Below are 26,158 nucleotides of genomic sequence, written 5' to 3' on the forward strand. Positions count from 1 at the left end.
GTTTATCTCTATAGAGAAAGTTTTTTTTCATCTTTTTTTTCTCATGCTACAATTTTTTTTAAGAATTGATTATTGTTTAATAATTTTTGATAGACAATGTTACTAACTTTACTAATTTTTTATATTAAGTTTGAGTTAAATATATGTTTCATCTTAACTCCGTTTGTTAAATATATGCATTTAAGTTTGATTTAAATATGTTTTTTAAGTCTGATATCTTAGTATTAATTACTTTTTTTTGTTAGTATTTTAATCGGTTATATTTTTGTTTTTTTTTGTAAGTGGGTATTTTTTCTCACATATATTATTAACTTTATTAATTCTTCACTCTTTATTTTGGGGGGGAAAGGGGGGGTTGGACTAATTTGAGTTGGGTTATTAATGTGTAATAATTATTGGGGAGGGTATAGTTTATTTAGATTACTGATACTGTATTGTAATTTTATTATTTTATTCTTAATTTTTTTTTAATGTAATCCTATATGTTATTCATGTTATAAAATCTTAAATAAAGTTAAAAAAAAACATCTTTCAGACAGCAGCCCTAAAAGGCTGCTCCAGCGACTCATTCATATCGAGAGGTGCCTCGTAGCGCCCTCCAAATCTGATGGAGGTGGGGCAACTGGCGCCACAGCAGCACCCATCATAAATGTGTGGCAGTACAATGGCCATCTTCCCCCATGCAGCTGGAATTGCTCTGCCAAGTTTTAAGCCATAGAGAGCAGTCTGAAGGCCGAAGTGGCCCAGTATGGTGTCTCAGACCGCACCGGCCATCACCCGATGGCTCCCGCTGCTCTAACACTCCCCTCTGATGGCACCCGCTGCCCCACCTGCCCAAACGGCTCCCGCTGCCTCATTGGCTCCTGCTGCTGCAGCAGCCCCTGCTGTTGGCTCCCACTGCCCTGACGGCCTCCCGCCCGCCACCCCTGCCTTGAGGGGGTCGTGGAGGGAGAGGGATGAGTGAGGAGATGGGTCGCAGACTGACCGTGTCATCAGCCCACCCCTAACCAGCCACTTGCAGCAGCTGTACATTCCGGTCAGGAGGCGGAGCACAGCACTCCGCCGATTATCCTTCCCTGAGGAGGGTTGGAATAGGTGCCTCGGAGCCGGCCATGGCGAATTCAGAGAGGTACTTCTTTAGGTGCAAGGGTGAAGAACCTCCACCTTTATGGACAGGTGTTTTCCTGGCTTGAAAGGGCTTTCTATTTAAAAAGGCCATCACAAAGGCTCACAGTTAATAAACACTGGACTCACCAAAATGGATGACCAGGTTTCTGTCAAAGTAACTACATAGGGTGAAAAAGCTAGATGAAATATTATACAATAGTTCTGTATCAAATTATTTTAATTAGCAGCAAGATTTGATCATTCACAAACTTGTGACTACAAAGTGGTTTAATTGCTAATCAAAGACCAAAGAGGAATGAGTTTACCATCATTTTTCTTCACATTGCAGGAAAACAAAACACTCTTTGGAATCCATGTTATTTGCTCAAATCATCAATATTCCAAGCTATTCGCAGAAAGTTCAGTGAATGAAGTGGTACTTTGTATCAACAACTTGGGTGGCACAGTTGGCATAATGGTTAGCGCAACGCCTTTACAGTGGCAGCAATTGGGATCATGGTTCGAATCCCACACTGTCTGTAAGGAGTTTGTACGTACTCCCCGTGTCTGTATGAGTTTTTCCCAGGGGATCAGATTTCCTTCCCTCGGGTGTAAATTGGGCTGCCTGTTACTGTGCTGTATGTCCAAATTAATAAAACTTTAGTAAAAATTATATACGATTCATTCTAAATGTAAAAGAATATATATTTTTCATTCCATGTTAATTTAGCAATGCTTTAGGCATCCGGTACCGCACGGATGGCAGTCTCTTCAATCTGAGGCGCCTGCAAGCTCACACCAAGACACAAGAGAAACTTGTCCGTGAACTACTCTTTGCAGACGATGCCGCTTTAGTTGCCCATTCAGAGCCAGCTCTTCAGCGCTTGACGTCCTGCTTTGCGGAAACTGCCAAAATGTTTGGCCTGGAAGTCAGCCTGAAGAAAACTGAGGTCCTCCATCAGCCAGCTCCCCACCATGATTACCAGCCCCCCCACATCTCCATCGGGCACACAAAACTCAAAACGGTCAACCAGTTTACCTATCTCGGCTGCACCATTTCATCAGATGCAAGGATCGACAATGAGATAGACAACAGACTCGCCAAGGCAAATAGCGCCTTTGGAAGACTACACAAAAGAGTCTGGAAAAACAACCAACTGAAAAACCTCACAAAGATAAGCGTATACAGAGCCGTTGTCATACCCACACTCCTGTTCGGCTCCGAATCATGGGTCCTCTACCGGCACCACCTACGGCTCCTAGAACGCTTCCACCAGCGTTGTCTCCGCTCCATCCTCAACATCCATTGGAGCGCTTACATCCCTAACGTCGAAGTACTCGAGATGGCAGAGGTCGACAGCATCGAGTCCACGCTGCTGAAGATCCAGCTGCGCTGGATGGGTCACGTCTCCAGAATGGAGGACCATCGCCTTCCCAAGATCGTGTTATATGGCGAGCTCTCCACTGGCCACCGTGACAGAGGTGCACCAAAGAAAAGGTACAAGGACTGCCTAAAGAAATCTCTTGGTGCCTGCCACATTGACCACCGCCAGTGGGCTGATATCGCCTCAAACCGTGCATCTTGGCGCCTCACAGTTTGGCGGGCAGCAACCTCCTTTGAAGAAGACCGCAGAGCCCACCTCACTGACAAAATGCAAAGGAGGAAAAACCCAACACCCAACCCCAACCAACCAATTTTCCCCTGCAACCGCTGCAATCGTGTCTGCCTGTCCCGCATCGGACTTGTCAGCCACAAACGAGCCTGCAGCTGACGTGGACTTTTTACCCTCTCCATAAATCTTCGTCCGCGAAGCCAAGCCAAAGAAAAAAAAGAAAAAACTTAAGATTGCAAAGTTTGCACTGTTACGGAATAATTTAATAAAATTATGATAAATCTCAAAATGGTATAGATTGTAGGGGTTTCGTTTAGATATTAATTTACATTCCACAAGAGACAATAACATTTCACAAAACACATCTCATTTAACATGCAAGATCTCTGTTTAGGTGGTGCCTTCATGTGTCCAATAGACTTTGCTGAGATAATGGAAGAGTACTTGTGACAGTTTGACAAGTTAATGGATCACCATGTTTACACAATTCCTGGGCTCAAGAACTGAAAACCTGGTGCTGTTAAAGAATGGTGCGGGAAGTTTAAATTCCTGGTTGCTGTTCGAAGAGGGATCATGTGGTTTTGCAAACAGAGGGTGAAAAAAACACACTATTCTCTTTGGACAGAGGGAGAGACGGTCAGTTTTACAACAGGAGTTGGTGTTGGGACCTGCTAGTTTTGCAGGCCTGCTATAAGACCCCATTTGAAGATTGCTTTTGTGTTTTGAGTTCAGCCTATTCTAAACCCTTGAAGTCAACTACAAGAGGCTATGGCTGGTTAATGTGTTTCTCCTGAAATATGGGTAAAAGAAAAACTCCCTGTGGTAACCTGGAAGAAGAGGTTATCTTTTGGAAAAACCCACGAGGGGGAAAGTTTCTTCAGCAAGACACTGAAGTGGCTGATTGAAGGAGATCAGTTTGTGTGTGTCTCTGACACCAAAAAAGACCGTCCCAAGCAGTAACAAATTAAAGCACCAGAGCCTGGTGAAGATCATAAATGTTAAATTCTGTGCACAGTGTGGAAATTGCCTGATACCAGTGAATGTGGAGAAGTGAAAAGTGAATGATTGGACAGTGAAGAAAAGGACTTTCCTGAACACATGCACATGGCATATACGTGCGCTTAGAATTAGAAGGGGGTTAAGTTATTAGTAACACACGGATGGCCATCTCTTCAATCTGAGATGCCTGCAAGCTCACACCAAGACACAAGAGCAACTTGTCCGTGAACTACTCTTTGCAGACGATGCCACTTTAGTTGCCCATTCAGAGCCAGCTCTTCAGCGCTTGACATCCTGTTTTGCGGAAACTGCCAAAATGTTTGGCCTGGAAGTCAGCCTGAAGAAAACTGAGGTCCTCCATCAGCCAGCTCCCCACCATGACTACCAGCCCCCCAACATCTCCATCAGGCACACAAAACTCAAAACGGTCAACCAGTTTACCTATCTCGCCTGCACCATTTCATCAGATGCAAGGATCGACAACGAGATAGACAACAGACTCGCCAAGGCAAATAGCGCCTTTGGAAGACTACACAAAAGAGTCTGGAAAAACAACCAACTGAAAAACCTCACAAAGATAAGCGTATACAGAGCCGTTGTCATACCCACACTCCTGTTCGGATCCGAATCATGGGTCCTCTACCGGCATCACCTACGGCTCCTAGAACGCTTCCACCAGCGTTGTCTCCGCTCCATCCTCAACATTCATTGGAGCGACTTCATCTCCAACATCGAAGTACTCGAGATGGCAGAGGCCGACAGCATCGAATCCACGCTGCTGAAGATCAAACTGCGCTGGGTAGGTCACGTCTCCAGAATGGAGGACCGTCGCCTTCCCAAGATCGTGTTATATGGCGAGCTCTCCACTGGCCACCGAGACAGAGGTGCACCAAAGAAGAGGTACAAGGACTGCCTAAAGAAAGCTCTTGGTGCCTGCCACATTGACCACCGCCAATGGGCTGATATCGCCTCAAACCGTGCATCTTGGCGCCTCACAGTTCGGCGGGCAGCAACATCCTTTGAAGAAGACCGCAGAGCCCACCTCACTGACAAAAGACAAGGAAAAACCCAACACCCAACCCACCAATTTTCCCTTGCAACCGCTGCAACCGTGTCTGCCTGTCCCGCATCAGACTTGTCAGCCACAAAAGAGCCTGCAACTGACGTGGACATTACCCCTCCATAAATCTTCGTCCGCGAAGCCAAGCCAAAGAAGAAAAAAAACAATTTAAATATTGATATTATTATGCTTGAAGAAAATTAAAAACATTTTTGTTTACGTAACCATCGTCTTGGTGAATGTCTGTTGCTGTTGGTTTTTGGAGACCTCTCGACTCATAACAGGACCTCACATTTCTGAGGTATATGGTTTTTTTTTAATTTTTAGTTTTTCCATTCAAACTCCAAGCAGTCAGCGCGTAGACTGCCTTCTTTTTTTTCCATAGCTTAGAATGGGATGAGCCCCCTCCACATCCCCGCCAATTGGAGGGGTGGATTAAGAGGGTTGGGAAGGGTGGCGAGGCATGGTGGCCCACACTACATTTGTGCCCCCATGTAGGGCTGCCAGACCTTTGAGAAAGTGCTGTATTGTTTCCTTAGGTTGTGGGTAATTTTCTCCAGAGGAACACTGCTATGCATTTCTGTGTTCCAATGCTTAATGCTCAGGTAGGAGTCAGACTTCCAGGCAACTGCCAATGTGATCATGAGAAACTGAATTTGAAATTTGGACAGCTTCATTGTAAGTTCCCAGGTATCTGTTTATTGTGTGGTTTTATTTATATCTAGCACAACATCTTCCAGAGAGCTCACCTAAATGCCTTACTCTGACTTCGAGGAGACGTGCTTGCTCCATCAGTACCTGCATCCTTCCCTGTCATCTCTGGAATAGGAGAATCTTCCATGGGTGAAATAATGTTCTCCTGAGAAGGATAATGAGTTCATTGTTAATATATATTGTATATTTGCACCAAAATTCTTAATCACTGCAATCAAACAGGAATTTGTTCAAAAAGACTACAATGCCATGAACAATTTGAGTGAAAAGAGATAATTAATACAAAAATAGATCAGAATCGGGTTTATTGTCATGAACGTGTCATGAAATTTGTTGCTTTGTAACAGCAGTATTGAGCAGAACAAGGTCCAAAATTACTATAAATTGCAGTTCCTTAAATACAAGATTTAAAAATATAGTGATGGAAGAGAAAAATGTGAGGTAGTGTCTGTGGTTTATTCAGACATCTGATGGTGGAGTGGAATAAGCTGTTTTTGTAACACTGAGTGTGTGTTTCTTGAGGCACCGCCTCTTAACGATGTCCTTAACGGAGTGGACTAATGGCCATGATGATACTGGCTGGGTTTACAACCCTCTGCAGCCTGTCCCTATCCTGTGCATTGGCACCTACATACCTTACAGTGATGCGACCACTCAGAATGCACTCCACGGTACACCTGTAGAAATTTGCAAGAACCCTTGGTGACATACCGAATCTCTTCAAACTCCTATCGAAATATATTCGCTGGCATGCCTTCTTCATGACTGTATCGACATGATGCCCCAGGATAGGTCTTTAGAGAGGTTGACACTAGGAATCTGAAGTTTCTCCATTACTGACCCCTCGATGAGGACTATTTTTGTGTTCTCCTGGCCAAAATTAATTCCTTAATTTTGCTGATGCTGTGTGCAAGGTAATTGTTGTAACACCACTCAACTAGCTGATCTATCTCACTTCTGTACGCTTCCATACTGCCATCTGTGATTCTGCTCACAACCATGGTGTCATTGCCAAATTTGTAACATTGGAATTGTGCCTGGCCATATGTCATAGGTATAGAGAGAGAAGAGCAGGGGGAATGAGCACGCATCCTTGAGGTACACCTGTGTTGATCATCATTGAGGAGATGTGTTCAATTCGTACTGACTGTGGTCTTCCAATGAGGAAGTCAAGGATCCAGTTGCAGAGGGAGGTGCAGAGTCCCAGGTTTTGAATCTTGTTGACTAGTATTGAGGGGATGATGATGTTGAAATCTTTGTTTAACATAACCCTGTAGGTCATACCTGGTCTTCCTGTGGAGATCGGGATCACTGGTCTTAAACACCATCATAGCCCACAGCAGGCTGCGAATCCTTTGGTTCATCCACAGCTTTTGGTTGGGGTACTCATGGTATATATGCGTAGGCATACGTTCATCCACACCAGTCCTGTTGAAGTTGGTAACAGCTGCGGTGTATTCATTCAAATTTGGAGACGACTCCTTGAATACAGCCCAGTCCACCGATTCAAAGCAGTCCTGCAGACATTCCTCCGCCTCTCTCGACCATACCTTCACCATCTCCACCACTGGTACTGTGGTCTTCAGTCTCTGCTTGTTCACTGGGAGCGTAACTACAATAATAATCATTCAAAGATTTCCTAGTGCAAGGAAATCTTTTGTGGTACCAGAGCAGTCGATGATTAGTGTAACAAGGTGGTTCAAAAGCCATATTGCTGTTTAAAAAAATTATCCTTGAAGGTGGAGGTGCAGATCTTCAGGCTTCTGCATCTTCTGTACAACAGTGCAAGAAGAGAATGTGACCAGTTGGGAGAAGTGAACAAAAAGAAGAAAAGCTCTGTCTTAATATTATCATTAATGCTATCCTAGTCCCTTCATTCTAGAGGGAAGGGCAGCACAGGTATCTACTCCTTTTTTGTATGACAGTCATTACAAGATTGGATTCATTTCCTTTCTCAAGAACTCTGCTGGTTAACTAATCTTAAACCCAGCCTGTACCGAGAGAGTGACAAGGTGTCAGAGATGATACAATTGACCACAGCATTTCAAATTAGAGATACAGATTAGCCATTGGGAAATGGGGTGATTGGGTACAACTTCATGACCCTGTGAACAATCCTACCAAGTAATAATTTTGGGTCATATTTGACTACTTGGATGATTCAAGGCCAAGTACTGTATTCCTGCAAGATGACAGCTTCAGAAAAGAAGGGAAATGTGGAATTGGGTTGGAAAAGGAAATTATAAATCCCTCTGTAATTCATAGTTCACTTTTGGCAGTGTGCCATTCCAATCCTGACAATCAGTTCCAGAAGCATATTATTCCTTGCAAAAATAAAAGGCTGGGCACGCAGGTGACTAATTGACAGAGCACATGTTAGCACACTCCAGGCTTCGGCACTTGGCAACCACAGTAGGTCCATCTGATGCAGAACACAAAACATTAAATTCAGATGTCAGAAATCTGAAATAAAAAGTGAATGGTGAAGATAATCAGCAGGTTGGATAGCTGAATATCCAGAGTGGAAAAGAGCTAATATTTCAGGTTGACAGCCTTTCACTTGAAAATATGTTGAGGATCCTTTCATTTGAAATGGAGTTCACTAATTGGGTAAGTGAATGCAGATTTTTCTTGCAACTTTATTTTAACTATGTTTCTAATTTACACAAGTGTGGATTTTAATGCAACTGTTGGATAGGAAGAGCGTGGATACAAATTTAATGCAGGCAAATGTTAATATGGAGGTCAGACATGGATGAGTTGGACCAAAGGGTCCCATTCTGGGCTGGACAGCTCTATAACTAGCAACACTTTTAATTAAAAAAAATTCTAAATGCAATTGCTTTCAAGTGTTTCTAAACTTTGAAATGGTCCTACTGACAGAAAAGGCTGTCTTAATGTTAGCCTTTAGGACAATCCATTGCCAGGATCTCATCTTCTGCTGCTACCAGCCTAGGTGCCATTTGAGGAACAGCCACAGAAGCAAGGCTGGCAGGATGTTGGGAGTTGTATGGCCACAAGGAACAAGTGAGACCATAAGGGAGAATACGGGGAGCGGGCAAGTCCACTGCAATCCTGTCACTTATCACCAATCCTCGATCCATAGATACTACCTGAAGTAAGAAAGTATTCCCAGAGTTGTATCATCTGATTTCAAGCTAGCAGGATATCCGGCATTGCCTGGGAAATAAAACACTCAGTTGTTGATTACTCCTTTGTCGAACTCTACGGGCTTGTGAAGAGCTTCTGCCAATGTTGCTTCACTTTTTTGGCCCATATTGAACTGGGTTTGGTTTCTGAATGTACATTGATACACAGCACTGTAACTCATTGAAGTGTCCCTGGTGCAAGTTCAAATTTTGTTTTTGAACTTCATGTGACCTTAAAGGTTAAATTCAATATGGTCATGACATTCAGCATCAAATGTGACCACAATTATAGGAAACAGTAATGTAAGTCAGTACTAGTAAATATTTGTATAAGAAATAGCAATGCAAGTCAGTGCAAGCTGGTCAAAAAACACATTTGAACTTCATATGACCTTAACGGTTAAATTCAATGTGGTCATGACATTCAGCATCAAATGTTACCCCTACTGAACCTCATTGGACATTTCTAAAGTGCTCCATATTGATTTCCATGGAGAACAGACAAACAAAGACATAGATGCACAAATATATATTAGATTTGCATTAACCAGATTCATTTTTTTCTCAACTATAATGTCCGCAGTTTATTTTTTTTTATTCACTTTCTGAAAATTTGGTAACCATCCCTCAAGATATTTTACTTGAGCAGATGCTACAGCATCATTTCTTAGAACAAAATGGATTTGCTTAAGTTTTAATTCATCAGGTGATCTCACAGAATAATGCTTTGATTACTTTAGTTTCAGAATCAGAAAGTTTGGCCACATTTGGATTACTGTGTGCAGTTTTGGTTGCCACATTATACAAATGATACAGACAGAGACTGAAGAAGGTACAGAGGAGGTTCACCAGGATGTGGCCTGGATTAGAATATACTGGCTACAAGGCTGGACAAACCTGGATTGATTTCTCCAGAGCCTCAGCGACTGAGAGGCAACTCGTTACATTAGTATATACGATTGAAAGATATAGATAGACTTGTTAGAACCATAGAAAATTACAGCACAGAAAACAGGCCCCTTGGCCCTTCTAGTCTGTGCCCAACTATTATTCTGCCCTGTCCCACTGACCTGCACTCAGTCCATATCTCTCCTGACCACGTACTTATCCCAATTCTTCTCAAATGTCAAAATTGAGCCCGTATTCACCATTTCAGCTTGTTCCACACTCCTACCACTCACTGCGTGAAGACATTGTTCCTTGTGTTGCCCCTAAACCTTTTCCCTTTCACCCTTAAGCCTTTTCCTTTGATATGTATCTACCTCTGACGCCACTTTAGGGGAATTGTGCAACTGTATTCCCAGATTCCTCTGTTCTACTGCACACCTCAGTGTCTTACAGCTAATGTCCTTTCTTGATTTGACCTTTCAAAATGTAACACCTCACATTTGTCTGCATTAAATTCCATCTGCCATTTTGTAGTCCACTTTTCCACCTGGTTGAAATCCCTCTGCAAGCTTTAAAAACCTTCTTTGTTGTCCACAACACCTCCAATCTTTGTGTCACCTGCAAGCCTGCTGATCCAATTTACCACCCTAATTTCCAGATCAGTGATATAGATGACAATCAACAAAGGATCCAGCATCTATCTCTGAAGAGCACTGCTAGTCATAGGCCTCCAGTCAGAGAGGCAATCATACACAACTCCATTTTTTCCATAAAGCCATTTCAAATCCAGTTCACTACTTCACCATGAACATTGAGTGCCTGAACCTTCCTGACTAACCACCCATGTGGGATCTTGTCAAAGGCCTTACTAAAGTCCACATGGACAACATCCATAGCCCTTCCTTCTTCAACTTTCCTGGTAAACTCCTCTAAAAAATCCACAAAATTTGTTAAACACAACCTACCATGCACAAAACTCAGAAATGTTGAAGGAACTCAGCCAGTCTTGCATCGTTCATGGGTGGCAAAAAATATATTTACTGACGTTTTTGGCCTGAGCCCTTTTTCAAGGTACGAATGAGGAAACACAGCGTCTAGAGAATGAAAGAGTGAAGAATGGGAGGGGAGGAATATAGATTAACAGACAAAAGATGTGAATTGGATATGATAAGAGGAAAGAATTGATTTTGGCTCTGTGAAAGAGGAGAGAGAAGGAAAAGGGAAGAGAGAGAGAGAGAGCACTAGAGGATAAGAGATAGGGGAAGAAGATTGTGGGGGTGGGAAGGTTTAACAAAAATCAGAGAAGTTGATGTAAATGCCATCTGATTGGAGGGTGCCCAGACAGAAGATGAGGCCAATTTGTGGGTGGTCTCAGTCTGGCAGTGCATTAGACCATGCACAGACATGTCAGCAAGGGAATGGGACGGGGAATTGAAATAGCTGGCAAATGGGAGATCCAAGCCATTACAGTGGTCAGAGCCAAGTGCTCAACCAAGCGACTTCCCAGTCTGAGTTCAGCCTCTCTGATGTAGAGGTGACCACAACGGGAGTACCTGATGCAGTAGATGACCACTCTCTTTACAGGACCTAATTACATGGACCATAACCAAACTGCCACTCCACAACTGGCACAAACATTTAGTAGGTGAATGCAATATTTTGGTAGTACCGAGGGACCAAAGGTACGTCCTAAATACCCATCATTAAATGGAGCTGAATGGACATTGGGTATTTTCACAAGTGTACAAAATAACAAAAAAAATGACTGAAAGTCCGAACAATCTTGAAGAAGTTTAGTATATGTGTTCTCACCTCCACCAAAGCCTGGAGCAATCGCTGTGTGAGGGGTCCAAAAGGAGAACTATCTTCAGGCTGATCATGTTGCTCTTTCTTGAGCAGTGCGTCCACATCTAACAAAAGAAACCCACTTTCAACAAGTAGAGAAGTTTCCACCCAAAACTCGTGCGCAGCTTGTCAATAAAAGTTTAATTACAAAATGAGCCAACAAGAGAGTATCCATAAATGTGGTCAAGGAGACAGGGTTCAAGAAATAGTACACAGATAGGTAGGAAGGGAAATCCAATGATAGGTTTCACCCAGCAGAAGTTGATGATAGATGAGACCAGTGCAAGAATAACTTCTCATCTAAGTATCCTCGAGAAAAAAAGTTTTCTCATGTTTACATTTAAACATATAGCAGGGTAACAGGCCCTTCCGCCATAGGAGCCTGTGTCACCAAAATGCCCCAATTTAACCTACAACCCCTATGTTTTGAAGGGTGTGAGGAAACTGGAGCACCTGGAGGAAACCCAGCAGACATGGGGAGAATGTACAAACTCCTTCAGACAGCATCAGATTCAAACAGGGTCACTGGTGCTAAATGTGTCGTTTCTGAGTTCAGGAAGCCAAAGAACTCAATGTGTAAGGCTGGCATTTTCAAAGAATATTCCAACAAATTTTAGTCTCCCATACCCTTGCTATTTGTTTTCTCCTCAAAATATTTATCCAGACCCCATCGCCCCTCCTGGGTAAATCTGGATATATCAAGCAGGGTATTCCAAATCCTATCCACTGTAGTCTATAATGTTTATCCATATTTCACCTCACCAGCCAGGATCTTAATTGTAACCCCTGATAAGAACCTTCTCAGGCACAAGAACAGTTTTTCTTCATTTATTTTGTTTTAATTCATCACAATTTTAAACATGATTATTAGAGCTCTTTTTTTTTCCATTTAAGCATCAACCTTGTTGGAATTTGCTTACAAACACCTCTTAAGTCCGTTTCTGCCTACATTCTCTAAATAAGTATAATTTGCCAGACATGTACTAATTAAAAACAGTCAGCACTGCCCTGGAGAAAAGATAGATCAAGATTATGAAGGGACTTTTTGCTACAAATTTGGGGTTTTAACTGCTTGCATGGATGTTGGCAGATTAATTACGTTAGAGATAATGAACACATGGAATCTTTCCAAGTTCAGGGTGAAAAGCACAATCTTTTACATGATGGAGTAGTATGTTTATTGCCAAAACCACAGCAGTATTTATTCTGGTTTCCTTTCCAACAACGGTAGCAGTGCTTCATGAGAAGATTAAAAAGACTTAGGAACTGGAACTTACTGAAGATCTATGGGACAAAATTTTTGAACTGGTGAATACATCTTTTTGTGTCCGACATTCATTAATCCAATTCAAAGTGGTGCATCATGTTCAAATATCCAAAGCTAAATTGGCTAGTATTTTTTCTAATATTAATGCTATTTGTGATAGACACAAATCTGAAATCCAATTAACAGCTCTTTTTGGGGTTATTGACCCAGACATAGGGAGTTTTTCTGTATCTGTTCAATGGGTTGTGGCCCTCTCTACAGTGTTGGCTAAAAGAGCCATCCTATTCAAATGGAAAGACTCTAGACCTCCAATGGTTCTCTCTTATTTAAGCCTAGAAAAAATTAGTTATCAAGTATTTTACTCATTGGTGAAATTTGAAGATACATGCGACCTTTTATGTCTTCTCTTCATTTGATGTAAATGTTTCTAATGTGATTAGATATAGTCTTACCTTTGCTTTTTGATTTACAGTAGGAACCAAAAACTACAAAATACAGTGGAACTCTGATTTAACGCAAATCCAGATATAATGTGATGAGTCATTGGACTGGGGCATCAGGCTACCGCCAAGAGTGGCAACTTCAAGCTGTCGCCGGGCACGAGTACTGGGTCTTCTGGCTGCCGCTAGAGCAGGGACTCCAGGCTGCCGCGGGGACTTCAGGTTTCCGTCCGGACTTCGGGCTGCTGAGGAGAGTGGGGACATTGGGCTGCCACCGGGATTTCAAGCTCCTGAGGGGAGCGGGGACTTCGGGCTGCTGCCAGGACTTCGGTCTGTCATGGGGAGGGGGAACCTTGGGCTGCTGCGGTGAGCGGTGACGAAAGATTCACTAAAAATTCATTTGTGTTTTAATTTCAACTGTAATTACAATGATTTATTGAAACCCCAGTTTAGCGCAACCCCACTTTTATTGCGATGCGATTTATTGGACCCAAACTATGATGTTATAATGGGGTTTCACTGTATATGTAACCCCCAGGATAAGCTGCTCAGCTTTTTTCTTCTTTTTCATTAGAGTAGGTTAGGTGGAGTTTTTATATAATACTTTTGATATTTTTTTCTTTTTTTTTCTTTTAGCCCATTGCAGTGGAGGGGGGAACCAAGTTTATAGTGAAGTATTATCTTCATAAATATACACAAGTAATATTAAATTTTCAGTTTCATTCCCTTTCCTTCATTAACCAAGTAACCATATAACAATTACAGCACGGAAACAGGCCAATTTGGCCCTTCTAGTCCGCAATGATCCAAGTACCCTCCTCTAATCCCACTTACCAGCACTCTGCCCATATCCCTCCATCCCCCTCCCATCCATATACTTTTCCAACTCTTTCTTAAATGATGTATTGCATTTCGTATAAAAACCAATAAAAAACTATTAAAAACAAAATAAAGTGAAGGTAGCAAGATTTGAAGATGGGTGGATTAAAAGGTCAAGCTGGGTTGCCAGTAATTGTGATGAGAATTACTCTAACCCCTGCTCAGCCAGTGGACATCTGTCAGTTAGATCATAAGAAATAAGAACTGGAGTAGGCCATCCGGCCCATTGAGCCTGCTCTGCTATTCAATGAGAACACGACTCATCTGATGATAGGCTCATCTCCACCCTACCTGCCTTTTTCCCATATCCCTTAACGCCCCTAATTTGTAAAAATCTATCTAAATGTGCCTTAAATATATTTACTGAGGTCACCTCCATTGCTTCAATAGGCAGAGAATTCCACAGATTCACCACTCTCTGGGAAAAGCAGTTCCTTCTCACCTCTGTCCTAAATCTACTACCCTGAATTTTGAGGCGATTTCCCCTAGTTCTGATCTCCCCCACCAATGGAAACAACTTGCCTATCTCTAACTTATCTATGCCTTACATAATTTTATGTTTCTATAAGGTCCCTTCTAAATTCCAGCAAGTGCAGTCCCAGACAACTCTATGACTCGTCATAGGCTAACCCCTTCATCCCTGGAATCAACCTGGTGAACCTCCTCTGCATCATCTCCAAAGTTAGTACATCCTTCCTCAACTAAGGAGACCAGAACTGCATGCAGTACTCCAGATGTGGCCTCACCAGTACATTGTACAGTTGCAGCATAACCTCTCTGCTCCCAAATTCCATCCCTCCAGCAACGAACAGCAACATTACATTTGCTTGGTTGACACCCTGCTGCACCTGCAAACTAACCTTCTGCAATTCATGCACAAGCACTCCCAAGTCCTTCTGCACGGCAGCATGCTGCAATCACTTGCCATTTAAATAATATTCTGGCCTTCCATTCTTCCTTCCAAAATAGATCACCTCACATTTACTAACATTGTACTCCATCAGTCAGACCCTTGCCCATTCACTTAACTTATCGATATCGCTCTGCAGACTCTCTGTTCCTCTGCACAATTTCCTTCTCCACTCAATTTAGTGTCATCAGCAAACTTGGATGCACTACACCCTGTCCCTTCTTCCAGATAGTTTATGTATATCATGAACAGTTGCGGGCCCAGCACCAACCCCCTCACACCTCTCACCACTGATTGCCAACTAGAAAAATACCCATGTTCCTCAACTCTCAGTTTTCTATTGGTTAACCAATCTTCTATCCATGCTAATATCACCCCGAACTCTATGCATCCTTACCTTCTGTACAAGTCTTTTATGAGGCACCTTACTGAACACCTTCTGGAAATCCAGGTAAACAACATCAACCTGCTCCTCTCTGTTTACCGCAAAGAACTACAGTAAATTTGTCAAACAGGACCTATCTTTGCTGAACCAATGCTATGTTTGCCTGATGGATCCATTTCACTCCAGGTGCCTTACTATTTCTTCTTTAATGATAGCTTCAACCATTTTCCCAACTACAGATGTTAATTTAACTGCCTTATAGTTCCCTGCCTTCTACCTACATCCTTTTGGAAATGTGGTGTGACATTCACCATCTTCCAATCCACCGGCACCTGCCCAGATCAAGAGAATTTTGGTAAATTATCACTAAAGCCTCAACTATAACTTCTGCCATTTCTTTCAGTATCCTGGGATGCATTCCATAAGGACCAGGGGATTTATCTGAGACTCTCATTTGTACAAAACAATGTTTATTATTTATTTTTATAGATAAAATACTTGTCCTGCATATGTATTGTTTGTCTGTGTGCATGCGTTATGTCTGGTTGAGTGTCTGCAAGTTTTACACCAAAGACTGTACAATCAGATAACAATAAACTTGACTTATCTATCTTTAGACCCTCAAGTTTTCTGACTACGACCTCTTTAGTGATAACTATTACATCCAGGTCCTCACCTCCCATCACATCAATGACACCTGTTTTTGGCATGTTTGATGTAACCTCTACCATGAATACCGACAAAATAGTCGTTCAAAGTCTCAATCATTTCCTCATTACTCAGTATTATTCTCCCTTCTCATCCTCCAACCTTCACTTTAACCATTCTTTTGTTGTTTATACAATTATAAAAACTTTTAACTGTCAGTTTTTATATTTTGTGCTAATCTTTTCCCATAGTCTGCCTTCCCTTTCATTATTGCTTGCTTCATGGTTCTTTGTTGCTTCTTAAAGGTTTCCCAATCTTCTGGTTTCCCTCTGCTCTTGGTGACTTTGAACACATGATCTTTTAGTTTGATGCCTTCCTTTATTTCCTGAGTTATCCAAGGCTGGCTGTCCCCGCCCTTACTGTCTTTGCTTTTAACTGGAATATACTTTTGTTGAAATCATGAAAAATCTCTTTGAAAGTCTTCCACTGTTCCTCAACCCTCCTTCTATATAGCCTGTATTCCCCCAGACTACCCTGGCCAACTCCTCCCTCATCCCTTGGAGTTACCATTGTTTAGGCATAACACATTATTGTATCCTCTATTTGTATGAGAAATTCAATCATACTACGAAGACCCCTAACTACAAGATCGCCAATTTTACCTGCAAGCTGACATGCTGTTCGAGAAAGAAAGCTTCAAGGTTGCCTCGACCAACCTGATTCACCCAGTCTCTAAGCATGTTAAAGTTCCCCACAATAACTGCTGTTCCATCCTTACATGTATCCAATATTTCTTGGTTTATTGCCTGTGTCACTACAATGTTATTATTGGGTGTCCTATAGACAACTGCCACCAGTGATTTTTTCCCCCCCTTTACTATTCCCATCTCTACCCAAATGAACTCAACATTTTGCTACTTAGCAATGAGCAGATCTTTCCCAATTCATAAACTTGATGAGGCAATTCTGCAGAGAGCTTTCTTGAAAACAAACTTTAAATGAATAAATGTAATCCAAGAAGTAAACTAAACAAGATGTTGCAGGACTGTTCAATTCGCTGACATTATGAAGAGAAACAACACAGTAAAATGCATTGCACTCAAGTGAAGTCCAGCTCACCTTTAGAGTCCAGCTCAGATAAAGCTCCAAGCATGCCTTTCTTCTTCTCTGCTGCAGCACGAGCGCCTTCTTTCTGCTCCTCCAGTAGGTCTTCTTGTGCCCAACGCTGAGAATAATGTTTCCCCAGAGGAGGGATCTACCGGACAAGAATACAATGAAGAAAGATTGAAATGAAAAGGAGATAAATGGTTGAAGATGACCTCCTTTCACTTCCACATAACATTCACTGCTACACTTTCCCATCAAATGCAGCCATTGTACTGCATAGCACTGTCAAGGAATCTCACTCTTTCTGAAGTGTATTTGTGCTCCACTATTTCAATCTTCCTGCTTTTCCAATGAATGTGTTTGGCTGTTCCATTTTCTCTCCTATTGCAAAAAGAATTAAAAACTGAGCTGTGCTGTGTCAGGGGGGTTTAAAACAAACTGGTTTAAAACTGGAATAAAATTACTAATTTCTGTTAGGAGTTCTATAATACTCCTGTTTTGTTTAAGTTACTAAATGGTTTATCGATATCTTTATGAAAGTAAATCTACCATTGTTATACACAAAATTCTCAACTGTTTCCAAAAAGACATGGAAAGTTCAGTTACATTAGATTGGCTGTGCACTGTGGGAATGCCATCACCTCCCCAAGGGCAGCTCGAGTTGGGCAAAATGTTAGCCTTTCTAGCAATGCCAAGATTGCAATTCAGATCAAGAGGGGTCAGGATATGGGGACTGAGGATGGAGCTTTACACTCCATGGTATTGTTCCACCCTTTCAACAAACCAGGCCAAAATAATTTTAACATTTGATCACATGGCAACAATGGGAATTTTAAAAGAGAGAGTGTGCCGGAGATAGAAATATAGTGTGAAAAAGAGGGGGAGAGAAAGAGAGTGCAAAAGAGGGGAGAGAGAGAGAGAGTGAAGGAAAGAGAAGGGAGAGAGAAAGAGTGCAAAGGAAAGAGAAGGGAGAGAGAAAGAGTGCAAAGGAAAGAGAGGCAGAAGAATGTGTGAAAGAAAGAGGGGAGAGAAAGGGAGGACACCACCTCCTTTCACATTTTGATGCTTACTTTAAAATACTGACAGCTATTAGTCAAGGATCTCATGCCAATGAGTTGAACATAGTGAATACAAATAAGACAATTAATGTTCTAATTATGTTCCATTATTGCTTGCCCCAGTAATACAATCACCAAACAGATAATAGAGAAAAGTTTAATGCCAATTGTTTGAAATGTTTTCAACCAACAATTAAAATTCAATGGCAAGAATCTACATGGATCAACTTATGTGTTACATCGGGGTTATTGGAAATACTACTTTGGTAAGCTTGAAGTTGTGGCAGGTCTGTCCAGTAGCATTGTCAGTCAAATAAGCAATTATGGACACAAATGCAGACACACGTTTGGCATCATGCCTCATACCACAGCTTCAGATCTTCCTCATCCTTCTCTCAAGAGCAAATCCAAGCCATTCTCAAAAACATTTCCCCCTTGTTGTTCTTATTCTTCATTACCCATTCTTCACTGTCACTCTCCTGCTTGGTCAATGTTCATCATTCACCTTGTAATACTCTGCTTCATCTTCAGGAGGCTTCAAAAGATCCTCAAGGATACGTATCTCCTCATTGGTTATATCAGCGCAATATGGTTCCACTGATGCCCAAAATCTGCATGCAGAAGATGTCAATTCAATACAATTCACTGCTGGCAACCAGTAAACGTGCAGCAAAAATTAAATCTGAAAATGCTGGGGATACTCAGTGGATCAGTTAGCAGACCTTGAAAGAGAAGAGTTAATGATTACTGTCAGTGGCCTTGCACTGAAATGTTAATTCAGTTTTCCTTTCCGCAGCTGCTGCTCATCCTGCTGAGTATGTTCAACATGCTCTGTCTTTATTTCAGATATCCTGCAGCTGCGATTTAATGCTTTAAGATTTCTGAAATACAGATGCATGCATCAGAAGATTGTAAAGTGTAAACAAATTCAAATAATCTGCTTACCAGTGGCAGAGTCAACAATGTATTAACAGTGTCTCTCATGGATTTTCTGTCAACAAATGCTTTCCAAAAATAGCTACAAGGAGAGCATCAAGGGTTTTAAAACTAGCAGCAGAATCAGAGAATTTTGATTAGATTACGGAAAAAAAAATATTTGATTTTACAAATAGTTAAAATACGAATAATATAGATGGTCATTTAATAGGAAATACACTTACCTTTTTAAATTTAAACATACAGCATGGTAACAGGCCATTTTGGCCCACGAGCCCATGCTGTTTACACCCCATTAACCTACACCCCAGATACGTTTTTAAATGGTGGGAGGAAACTGAAGCCCCCAGGGAAAATCCACAGGGAGAACGTACAAATTCCTTACAGACAGCACAGGATTCGAACCCCGGTCCCGATCGCTGGTGCTGTAAAGGCGTTGCGCTAACAGCTACGCCAACCACGCTGCCCCTGGAATAATTGTAAACAGTTCAATAAAACATTCCTTTTCCTTTAATGTGTTCACAGTGAGTGCCCAGATTCATGCACATTGAGACTATCCCTGCCAGGTAGATCTTCAGACTCAACTGTTACGCTGCATTTAATCTTCAGGCACTTGGATGAGGACAAAGGAGAGGGGTTTGGGGAAAATGTAGTGGGAGGAAAAGGTCAAAGCAATTTATTATTTTATTTCTTCCATTTTTTTTTCCTTCAGCTCACTCACTTCTCTCAGCAAATGAATTAATTTGGGCGAGTACAATCTGATGGGAGATGTAAAGGCAAAAGAACTAAGGATATCACTCTTTTTGCAACAAATAGGGCTCACTTGACAAAACTGGAGGTGATTGGTAGGTGAGATCTCACCTGTTAGGAGCATCATTCTTTGGAATTCTGGGAACATCCAAGGGATCATCTGTAAATTCATACTCCTGTATTTTGGGCTGCACATTTTTTGATTTAGGGCGCCCAGGGCCAGGCCCAGTTCCATGGCTGCCTTTTCCATCTATTTTCTGCTTCTTGGGCTTTCCATGCTTCTGTGGAGTTCCATGTTCGTGTTCTTTCCCAAATTTTAGCAGTCTCTTATCTCCTTTTTTATCTTGCCAGTCTGTGAGGATCTGAAATCAATAGTTTAACACCTCTTTAAAATAAATCTTCAATAAAACAGCTTGTCAATCTGGTATCAGCATTTCCTCAAAGTACAAAAAAATGCCAAAGTTCGAACTGTCAGAGTGAAAGTGCAAGGAATACCCTGAGATCAGGTCACAAACCTTGAGATAAAAAGCAGCAATGATTGCATATGGGACGGAACAGCTTAAGAAGAGTGCCACCCAGAGGACAAGCAACACCTCAAGATTCAAGATTATTTTATTGTCATAAAATTTCCTTTCATCTAATGTAATGCAGACAATTGACATTTTTACACAGAAAATACTTACCTGCAGTGTGTACCAACGTGGTCGTTTACACAGGGGCACTTTTAGGACACTTTTACACAGCCTTCCTGCGCATACCGTTCAGGCCCAAGAACGCCACTCAGACCTTCCAGCGCCTCATGGACTCTGTGGGCAGGGACTTGGATTCTTCTTTATTTATTTGGACGACATCCTCGTCGCCAGCAAGGACCAGGTACAACATAAGGCCCACCTACGCACCCTTTTCCCCCGGCTGGCCGACTTTGGCCTTACCATCAACCCAGCCAAGTGCCAGTTTGGGAAAGAGTCCATGCAGTTCCTGGGCCATAACATCACGGCTGAAGGAGCCACACCAGCCGCTGCGAAGGTCGCCGTTATCAAGGAGTTTCTACGCCTGGACAGCCTCAAGGGGCTGCAGGAGTTCCCGATTATGGTCAACTTTTATGACCGCTTCATCCCGGGTGCTGCGCACATCATGCAGCCACTATTCGCCCTCATTGCAGCAAAGCACAAAACGCTCGCTTGGAACCAGCGACCAGCTCACCCAGGACTAGAAGTTTGATGAGGAGACAAGGGCCTTCAAGACTGCCATCACGGGCCTGCGGTTCCGAGACCTCCCGACTCCGAGCGGCGAAGACACCATCCTGTGCAATATCTCCATGGGTACCCCGCAACCAGTGGTTCCACAGCACTAGTGCAGGCAGGTCTTCTGTCACATCCACGACCTTTCACATCCATCCATCAGGTCCACGGTCTGGATGGTGGCAGAATGGTTCGTATGGCATGGGCTGCGGAAGCAGATCGTGGGCTGGGCCAGAACATGCACCCATTGCCAGACGTCCAAGGTGCACAGGCACACCAGGGTGCCCGTACAGAAGTTTGAGCACGTCCGGGAATGGTTCAGCTACATTCACGTGGACATCGTCAGGCCCTTACCCATTTCCCGGGGCAACCGTTACCTGTTTACCATGATGGACCATACCACTCACTGGCCTGAGGCGATCCTGATGCCAGACGCCTCTACCGACTCCTGCTGCTCACCAGCGATCGGGACGTCACATCTGCGCTCTGGGCACAGCTCACCAACAGATTGGGGATCCAGCTACACCGCACCACAGCCTACCACCCACAGGCCAATGGACTGGTCGAACGTCTGCACCGCCACCTTTAAGTCGGCACTCATGGCCCGCATCACCGGTCCCGACTGGGCGGACGAACTGCCCTGGGTGCTCCTGGGCATCCGCACCACTCCCAAGGAAGATCTGCAGGCGTCATCAGCTGAGCTGGTCTACGGTGCGCCGTTGGCACTACCTGGTGAGTTTGTCAACGCACCTCACAATCCCCAGCGGTCGCCGCACAAACTACTTCCTCACCTCAGGGCATGCTTGGACTCTTTCGAACCCCCACCACCACCCAGGCATGGCACCCGCCCAGCGAACTGCTTTCCGGGGAGTACGTTTTCGTTTGGCAGGGCCTGACCGTGGCACCTCTGCAGCGACCGTACAAGGGGCCGTACAGGGTTGTACAGCGTTCCGGCTCTACATTCACACTGGACATTGGCGGCAGGCGGGAGCTGTTTACCGTGGACAGGCTGAAGCCAGCGCACCTTGATCCCACCGAGCTTGTGGTCATAGCCCAGCCCAAGAAGCGAGGCCACCCGACAATAAAAGACATTGATGCCGGTTTTGGGCGGCTCACCACTAGGCAGGCGAACCAGTCCCGCTTGTAAGCCACGCGGCATGGCAGCCGGCCAAAATGGCGCCGTCAGGAGTTTTCCCTTCCTCACAGCACAGGACTCAGAAGCCCGCGCTGGGGGACCACGTGACGCTCAGGTGACGTCAGCGCCCTCCAGCGTGGTTCTCAGCCAGGTCCAGGCTGGGAGTATACGTGCAGCCTAGCAGTCTGAGATATAATTTAACTTCTTCAGATTTATGTTTTAGATGTTGTAAGGAAGTAGGTTCTTTTTTTACATTTGACGTGGTTATGTGATACTGTTAAATCCTTTTGGACATGACTTAAGGAATTTTTCGAGAAAATTTTAAAGACTTAGTAACCAATGGACCCATTATTCTTATTAGATAATGTTAAAATGTTGAGTTTGAAATTGAGTTTTTAAGTTTAGTAATGGCTATAGCAAGAAAATGTATAGCGATTACTTGGAAAAATGAGACCGTCTTGGGTTTGCAATTATGGCATATGGAATTGACATCATGTATTCCACTGGAAAAAGCAACATATAATTTACATGATAATTATCTTTTTTTGGAAAGTATGGAGCCCATATTTGAATTATATGGTTTTAAAATGTTGAATTTCCTAAGACACGTTGTGGTGGTGTTACTCTGAGTTATTTAGTTATGTTAGTGATGGTTTGAATCTCATTCTTCTTTTTCTTTCTTTCTTTGGGGTTTGGGTTGGGGTGGAGGGAGGAAGTGAGTAATATGGTGGGAGGTTTGTGGGGGGGAGGGGAGGGGAGGGGTGATTGGTATATATACCACTTGTATTCTTTTTACATAATCCATTCTATTTGAATGTATTGTGGTTTTAAAATTTTAAATAAAGTTTTCAATAAAAACATGTCCAGCAGTACCACGCTTATTTACAATAGGCCAGGAATTGAAAAAAATCACTTTAACTGCTAATGCACACATTGTTTCTTTTTGTTCTGAAAGGAGCATGAAATTAATTATTTCATGCAATATTTATTGAACGCATGCAAGGAATGAATCAGGCCTGACATAACAATGTCATTCTTACCTGTGTCTCCGTCTCGAGGATGCGTAATCGGCGACTTGCTGAGGACAACAGCGTCTCCAGTTCCAACTGTAATGTGTCCAGTTCCTCAATTCCAATCCCATCATCTTCCGAACGAGATAGCACAGCAGCATAGCGTGGACACATCTTCGCATGGTCCACTGGTTTGAAGTCATGGAATTGCAGTGGGCAATCTTTTAGTTCACTCATTTTGAACCAGTGGACTTCTGTTTACAATCTGCTAAAAACAAAGCAAATCAATTTTTAACCTTTTTTTTGCATGATACAAGCATGCTGACATTTATCACCCACCCTTAACTGCCCTCAAGAAGGCAATAGCGAGTGTCCTCAAAGTCTTCACATCATTCTAATGAAGCTAATCCTCTAAAATTATAAAGAGGTCCAAAATTTAGAACCAAAAAACAATGAAAGACCAAGACAAGATGACACAAGGCTAGGAGGGAAACCTTTAGATAACCGTGGCCCTCTACCCATTACTGCTCTTGTTTGAGAGATCATATTTTAGAAGTGTTGTCAGAAAAGCCCAAGTTGGTAATCACAGTGCATTTAATTTTTTTTTTTTAAACTTTTATTTAAAATAAAACCATTAAGCAAACATTATAAAATTTCAGCTTAATCAGAGTACATGTGGTATTTATATAAAAAGAAAATCCTCCTATTAATTCCCCTTAATCCCCTACAAACTAAAAAAAAGAAAGAGGGACAAAAAAAAACACAAAAGGAGCACTTCACTTCCTGATGCCTTTAAACATATAAACCTATAGGAGAAAAGGAATGTTCGAGATTCATTTAAATTTTAATACCAACAGTTTGTAAAAAATGAGCTCCATATTTCACAAAATGTTATATTTATCTCTTAAATTATAAGTAATTTTCTCAAGTGGAATACAACTCCGAACTTCTGCATGCCATCTCTCCATTCCCAAATCAGCATCCGACTTCCAAGTTATAGCAATACATTTTCTAGCTGTTGCCAAAACAATCTGAACAAATTTAACTTGATACATATTCAATTTTGATTTAGGTTTAATTCCACTAATGTCTCCCTGTAAAAATAACATTGTGCTGTGGGAATAACACTGTGGGAATTTTACTCCAGTTATTTGTTCTAATAAATCACCCAAATCAAGCCAAAAACATTTAATTGTGGAACACTGGCAAGTCAAATGCAAAAAAAAACCCAACTTCTTGTCCACATTTAAAACATAAATCTAAATAAATATAGTTCTTATTATGTATCTTTTGTGGTATTAAATATATGGAACTAATCGATATCTCACATTTATTGAACCTTTCACAATAAAACTTAATATAGCCTTCGCTGCTTTAGCTTTTAATATTGTTTTAGTTGATTTATCCAATAATGGATCAAGACAGCAATTAAAATCACCTTCTATTAAAACCTTTTCCTGCGCTACCCCCCAAAGTAGAAAAGTATTCTTTATAAAAAGAATTCTTTATAAATTTATAAAGTATTCTTTATAAAATCTTCATCATCTACATTTGGTGCCTACATTTCAGAATAAGCAGGCAATTAATCAAAACCTATCTCCCCACAGGATACATTATAGTATCAAAAATTTTTACTGGTAATGTTTTTGAACTAATATAGCTATTCCTCTTGCTTTAGAATTAAAAGATGAAACTACAACTTGGCCCACCCAATTCCTTTTTAATTCAGAATGTTCTTTTTCTGCCAAATGAGTTTTTTTGTAAAAGTGGAATATATAATTTAAACATTCTTTTCCTTTTCATTTAACTGTTTATCCCATTAATATTTAAACTAAAAAAAATTATCATCCATTATCTCAAATCAAAGCCTCTTCCAATCCTGTTCTCCCAAGTCTCTTTATCAACTCTAAATGGCTCTTGTGTATAATCTGTCCTTTAAGAAAAAAAAAGATAAAAATTTAAAAAGAAAAAATTCATTAATAATTTGACAAAAGAAATATTACTTAAAAATATTTTAAGATCCCCAAAAAGTGTTATTTCCCTCTACCATATGGGTTCTGGCTCTTGCCACGATATGGCACATCGCTTTTAACCTCCTTCATATCAGATCTAATATCTTTACTATCAGCCCTTATAACTTAATATTGACCCATTATTAGCAAGTAAAGATCTTTCATATTTGATTCTTTTTTTCCAAAACCCGAAAACTCCAGTATTTCCTCTCCATCTTCTTGATCATCTTCTTCTTGATCTCCCTTCTTCTCTTGATCGCCAGCTGTCAAAACTGCAGATACTCCTGAATGTTCTGGTGCATCTGGTGTATCTGCCTGCAGTTCCTTCACTCCACCAACACTACTGGGAATGCTCTATGAAGCAACCATTCCAAAGTATATTCTTCCTCTTCAAGCCTGCGTGGAGGTAAACCTCTGCACATGTGCATCAGGTTAGTATACTCTTCAGAGGAGAACTGGATTGATCTGGCACTATCTTCCCCGGTATCCACAAGAGGTGGTGCTGGCTTTGATTGAAAGTGAGTTGTTTTCGCTCGAGTTAGTCGTAGGGGCTTTGGAACTTGAGGCTCTGGCTCCAACTGGATGGTAGGCTGTTCTTCCTCAATTTTTTTAGTATCTTTATTTACAAATTATAGGAAGGATATAAATAAGGAAGAAAGGGTGCAAATAAGGTTTACTAAAATGCTGCCTGGATTGCAGTATCTAGACTACGGAAAAAGATTGAGCAGACTGGGTCTTTATTCATTGGAGCATAGAAAGTTGAGAGGGAATTTGATAAGGTATTTAAAATTATGAAGGGAATAGATAGAGTAAATGTGAATAGGCTCTTTCCCCTGAAGATAGGGGAGATTGGAACAAGGGGTCATAAGTTAAGGGCTAAGGGACAAAATTTAGAAGTAATACAAGAGGATGCTTCTTCACTCAGAGAGTGGTTGCTGAGTGGAATGACCTTCCAGAAGAGGTAGTTGCGGCATTTAAGAGGTTAGATGAGTACATGAATGTGAG

The 26,158-nt window shown here is 41.9% G+C and overlaps 1 protein-coding gene across 8 annotated transcripts in view; it reads right to left on the minus strand.

The window, feature by feature from the left end:
- The window catches only part of tada3l (transcriptional adaptor 3 (NGG1 homolog, yeast)-like), a 50,445-nt gene that overhangs the window by 7,984 nt on the left and 16,303 nt on the right, over window positions 1–26,158 (minus strand). For 5 of the 8 annotated variants that reach the window (XM_069936755.1, XM_069936756.1, XM_069936751.1 and 2 more), the window contains 6 exons: window positions 23,172–23,406; window positions 19,867–20,117; window positions 18,575–18,680; window positions 17,024–17,159; window positions 11,343–11,440; window positions 5,529–5,638 (listed from right to left, as the gene is read on the minus strand). In XM_069936755.1, coding sequence (XP_069792856.1) covers window positions 5,529–5,638; window positions 11,343–11,440; window positions 17,024–17,159; window positions 18,575–18,680; window positions 19,867–20,117; window positions 23,172–23,378 — 908 coding nt within the window. In that variant the 5' untranslated portion in view covers window positions 23,379–23,406. Of the gene's footprint in view, window positions 1–5,528; window positions 5,639–11,342; window positions 11,441–17,023; window positions 17,160–18,574; window positions 18,681–19,866; window positions 20,118–23,171; window positions 23,410–26,158 lie in introns of all 8 variants that reach the window. The other 3 variants (XM_069936757.1, XM_069936753.1, XM_069936754.1) reach the window with 1 other exon arrangement.

Source organism: Narcine bancroftii, chromosome 5 (genome assembly GCF_036971445.1).
Source record: "Narcine bancroftii isolate sNarBan1 chromosome 5, sNarBan1.hap1, whole genome shotgun sequence".
NCBI classification, from domain to species: domain Eukaryota; kingdom Metazoa; phylum Chordata; class Chondrichthyes; order Torpediniformes; family Narcinidae; genus Narcine; species Narcine bancroftii.